Source organism: Mus caroli, chromosome 5 (assembly GCF_900094665.2).
Source record: "Mus caroli chromosome 5, CAROLI_EIJ_v1.1, whole genome shotgun sequence".
NCBI lineage: Eukaryota > Metazoa > Chordata > Mammalia > Rodentia > Muridae > Mus > Mus caroli.
In genome coordinates this window covers 18831956-18837368 of record NC_034574.1, presented here as the reverse complement: position 1 = coordinate 18837368, position 5413 = coordinate 18831956, and the positions used below count along the sequence as shown (strand labels likewise).

Sequence of the window (5413 nt, the reverse complement as noted above, 5' to 3'; positions counted from 1 at the left end):
GAGAGAGAGAGAGAGAGAGAGAGAGAGAGAGAGAGAGAGAGAGAGAGAGAGAGAGAAATATTATAAGAATGTGTTTTTGTTTTAATCCCAGGTGTATGGGCTGCTTTGGACTGTCCTCAACAGTTGTCAATGATTTGCCTCATGTTCTAGTAAGGCATGTTTTTTCCAGCTGCAGATAGTTTCTGCAACTGTGTGACATTTGGAATTCTGTGAACTTTTCAGAGGTTATATACATGCCAAGCCCTGATAGGCAGGGTTGGGTGGTTGTTGGCTGTTCAGGGATGTTGATGTGGTCTGTTAGTAGTTGTGCTCAAAAAAGAGACAACTCTCCCTCCCTCCCTCTCTTCTCCCCTCTCTCTCCCTCTTTCCCTCTCCCCTCTCTATCCTTTTCTCCTCTCTATTGATTCAAGGTGAAAAGGTTTGTGTGGGGGGATGTGAAGTAAAGGGTGGGAAAAGAATCCAGAAAGTAGCAAAGGCAAAGCAATGAAGAAACAAGAAGAGAGAAATGAGATTCATAGCTCACTCTCTCGCTTGCTCGCTCTCTCTCCTTTCTCTCCTATTGATATGGGGTGAAAACAGGGGCAGGATAAAGGATGGGGAAAGAAGAACCCACAAAGTAGCTAAATCCACCTACAGCCCTTGCTGTCTGATGCCACGGGAAAGAACTTCATGCCACTAGGTATACCCTGCTGTCTTCAAAAGGCGCTGTGGTAAGCATTTTGAACAAGTTAGTCCCAGGCTAGTTGAAAAATAACTAAAGCCTCTAGAGTAGCCACAGTTGCAGTCGGCCAATTGAAGCGTGCTTTACCCCAATTGCTGTAGGGTCTTAACAGAGTCTCTCTTGAGCTCTGCCAGGCACTACATGGTTTATCCTTTTCTCCTCTGTACCATGACTCGCAACGAACGTGGCTAGCTATATGCTGGATGTTTAAACAGTTTTCAAAGTAAAGGTAGAGTTATGAAAATGCCTTCTCTTTTTGGCTAGGAGGAAGCAAGGGCAGTCGGCAGAGCCGACCCTCCATCGATTCGGACACAATCACCTGCTGGAATTTGCAGAGCCGATTTAAATATGATCATAACGTCCAGAAGTCTGTTTCTAAAATATAGAAAGGCAAGATGACAGCTCTAAGGATGCCAATTTTGAAGAACTTGGAATCTTTTCGTTTTGCATTAAACCTCGGGCTCATCTAGCTGGGTTTCCTGGTGTGACAGGAGAAAGAAACAGTAATAAAAAAAAATGGCTTCCTTGACGCTCTGGTGTTTACTGACATCTGCGATCTATATGTTGTGAGAGATCTAAAGGAGGAGGGGTATTAAGTTATGACCAATAGCCAGGGAGAGACTAGTGCTTTTCAGCAACTGCAGTAGGATGAGTTTCTATCTGAAAACAACGCTTCTAAAATCTTTCAAGGTTGTTTACCTCAATCCCTGGGGCAAAATAAGGTTTACATAAGGAAAAAGTTGGGAAAGGCTCAAAGCCATGTAGGGTGTAGGAGAGAACTTAAAAGAGCCTCACAGATCCCCGACCTGTAAGGGAGACTTTTAGTAGGCAGCAGCTGGAATCCCAGGCCTGAGGCCTGAAGGACCACCCAAGTTTTCAGTATACACTGGTCCCTCCCCAGGACTGTTTGCTAACATTCACATATGGAAATCTTTTTGTGGGGTAGTGTTTATATATAAGTACCTGACACAGAACTAGAGCTTAACAAAGCCTGATCCTGCTGGAATGAAAATTAAGAAGAAAGAAACTTGCATCCTCATTTAGCTCTTTCTGCCGTTGCTAAGGATGGTCTTGGTTGCTATGTAAACTTGTTTCTGTTGTAACAGAATACCTGTCAGAGACAACTTCCTGGAGAAATGATGGTTTCCTGGCTTTAGAGGTGTCTGTCCATCATGTTGGGGACAGTATGGCAGAACCAACAACTCACCTAGAACTAACCAGAGCACCTCAGCTGGCAGGTTTTCTCTTCTTCACCCTCCCTGGGCCTTTGCCTTGAGGGTGGTCCTGCTCAAACGTAGACTGAGTCTTTCACAACAGTTTTATTCTCCTTTGAAACTCACAGAAGTACTCAGAGCTGTGCTTTGCTGGTTTCCTAGGCCCTTTTCAGTCCAATGTCAACCTGATGCACAAGCCATGCCTTAAAACATAACATTACTTGTTGCGGTAAACCTCCCCTCAAATATCCCCCCAGCAATGAAAACACAACACAGTTAATATGAATACATGCTGTGAGCTTAGATTGAGCAGATCTACCACTACACTACCATCTTCCACATCTATGAGACCCCTTAGAACTTGCGGTTTCTCTGGGCCATGTGCTTCTGCTCCGCTTTTCTTCTTCCTCCTCCTCTGCCTTTTCTCTCTCTTAAACCTCCTTTTCTTTCTTTCTGCTCCACCTTCTATCTCTCTCTCTCTCTCTCTCTCTCTCTCTCTCTCTCTCTCTCTCTCTCCAATCATCAGTTCTCCTTTATTTTACAAATTAAGGTGGGAAGCAGGTTTACAAGAAATCACCTGAGTGCTGACTCATTCCTTGTTCACAACCACTCACAGGAGAACAGAACTGACATCAAATATGATTAGCCCCAGGGCTATCCACAACAATTACTAACCTCACAATGCAAAATGTATTCCATCTGGCTTCAAATGTGTCCCCATCACCTTAAACAACTCCAACACTGTTCAAAAGACCAGGTTCAATATCCTCTGAGACTCAAGACAAATGTTTAACCTTGACACTGTGTGTGTGTGTGTGTACACATGTGTGTGTGGGTGGGGTACATATTTCTAACATATGTGGCACAAAGTAAGCACCCCCATTCTAAAAAAGAGGAGCAGCAGGGCAGAGAAGGGTAAGACGGTACCAGAGCAAGACTGAAACTGGATGGGACAGGAGTTAAGCCCTCCTGCTTCTTGTGGGCAGTGGGTACAGCGCTATGATGGGAGCTTCACATTTGGTCTTTGCCTGGTTAAGTAGTCCACTTTCCTGGCCTCTGAGGTCAACATTGTGTCTTCTACTTTCTGTGCCACTTCTCAAGAGCTAATGAAAGGATCATGACCCAGACACACACTCCCTGACCTTTATGGTCTCCTTTTGAGCAGAAGCCCCCATGGCTATAAGACTAGTAGCACTCAGATGCCCAGTTCTGTCATCAGCCTGAGCAATCCTTGGGCCCCTCAGGTGGTGTTGCAGTGGCCTCTGAGTGTCTGGATGGAGAACGGGGTAGGGGATTATGTATACATTCTCAAGGTGTCCATGAGCAATCGGGGCTCCCCAACACCCTCTTCTCCATGGAGTCTTCCAAATGAGCTAAAAGCTTTACACCCTTGAGCCAGGCATGTTGGCACACACCTCTAATCTCAGCACTCAGTGGCATGCTGATGCAGGAAAATCATCACAAATAAGGCTAGCTTACATAGTTCTGGGCCAACCTGGACAACATAGTGAGACTTGTCTCAATCCCCTCCACAGAGATAAAACAAGCCCAACTGCAGCAGAAACCTTTCATGACGTTGAACCTGTGATGTGTGGGATCCAGCTAACCCCACAGTTGCCTTCAGGCCTCCTTCCTGTTGTCCTGAATCTTCAGCAGCCACACTTGCCTTGGCCCCAACTGTCCCTGCCTCTCCTTCCTTAGAACTCTGTAAGTTTCCACACCTTTCATACTGTACACTACTAAGTAATTCACTATAAACTTGGTTAAACACAATCAACAAAACCCAAACCATAGCCTGAACGCTGGGCCACCCTCAATGCTGCTTTGCCAGATTAATCATTCCACTACCTTTCAACTCAAAGGCTCCAACCATCCCAAGACACCAGCAAAATGTAGACAAATTCTTTTCCAGAATCTAACACTAATAGCCTCTAAATACAATTCTTAATCAAGTTTTCATTTCTATCTGAAATCTCACAAACATAGACATTGCATTTTGGTCTTCTTAACTCCCACCATAATAAACCATGAAATTGAGTGTACAGTGTTCTTCATGGCTTCCCTAGCATGCTTCTCAGGACTTTCCCAGAATTCTCTCTCAAATTGGTATCAAGGCCTCCAAGCCACAGTGAGGTTTAGTCACACAACAGCAGTACCTCTCCTATATAAATGTGCTTTGTAAGTCAGACTCTCTCCACCGTGGCTCACAGTTTCAGGGATGTCAGTCCATCTTGGCTGAGAGGGTATGGAGGAATAGAAGAGCTCATAGTACAGTGGCCAGGAAGCAGAGAAGAAAGAGGGGGAGTCAGGGTGAGGGTGGGGGTGGGTAGAGACTGCCTACACAGATAGGCTTCCTTGTCCCCTTTTGATTTTTCTGGGTATCCCAACCCATACGATGGTTCTGTCTTTTGGCTAATCCTCTCTGAAAATTCCCTCACGGATTCACTCAGGGGAGTTCTTCCTAATTCTCCAGGCATCTCTAAGTCCATCAATACCAACTATTACATTAGTGAAAAATAAAGTATATTCCCAAAGGAATTACTACATTAAATATATATACATATGAAAGTAGAGTTTTAATTCATCAAAAATGAAATTTAATTTTAATAGCTCATGTCTTTCCATTTAAACAGAACAGATTTAAATCAGTCCACTGTTATTTCTAACATAAAATTAATATGATGATTTTTCAGAAAATAAGCATATGCATACCAGCAATCTACATAGAACAGTTTTAAGGATTTCAACCCAACACAGATTTAGGGGCTTAGAGTACTTCTGCCAAAGTATACAAATATTCTAGCTTTAACTCACTGTGAACTCAGTTCACATTAAAAATAACTCAGCCTGTAGACTGTTCTGTGTCTTGATGAATCATGGGCATATGGCAACTTTATTCCACAATTCTTCCTCTCAAGTTTTAAGGTTGAAAAGAGAAATTAGACAAAGTCATGGAACTGCTGGTTTTAGCAAGGCACTTGGGAGAGATCTGAAGAGCATCAGAAAAACAAAACAACAACAAACAAAACAAAACAAAAACCTTGTGACTTAAAGTACTCTAATCCTCTCACCTGTGTGCCATTTAAACCCTCATTTCTACCAGGTACAGTACATGCCTGTACTCACTAGGAAGATGGGAGACAGAGACAGCAAGATGGTAAATTTTGAGGGCAGTATAGGCTATGCAACCAGACCCTGTCTCAAAAACAAAACTATTCATGCTTTTAATTCCAGCATTCAGGAGACAAAACCGGGTAAATATGAGTTCAAGGTCAGCTTGATCAACAGAGCAAGTTTCAAGGTCACCAAGGCTACTTAGTGAGGCTATGTCTCAAAGAAAAACCAAACAAACAAACAAAACAAAAACAAACAAAAGAACAACCAAACCAAACCAAGCAAAAAAGAACTCTGTAGAACAAATAATGCTACTTCCTTAGAGACTATAAGATAAAGAACGGACCAGGGTGGAAACCACTAT

General features: G+C 43.3%; 1 protein-coding gene across 1 annotated transcript in view; it reads left to right on the top strand.

Annotated features, from left to right (window-relative positions):
- The window catches only part of Fam126a (family with sequence similarity 126 member A), a 120859-nt gene extending 119630 nt beyond the window's left edge, over positions 1 to 1229 (top strand). Inside the window, exon 12 of the mRNA XM_029477391.1 lies at positions 986 to 1229. Within this exon, the coding sequence (XP_029333251.1) occupies positions 986 to 1107 (122 nt within the window). The 3' untranslated portion in view covers positions 1108 to 1229. The remainder of the gene's footprint in view (positions 1 to 985) is intronic.
- The last annotated feature ends 4184 nt before the right edge of the window (positions 1230 to 5413 follow it).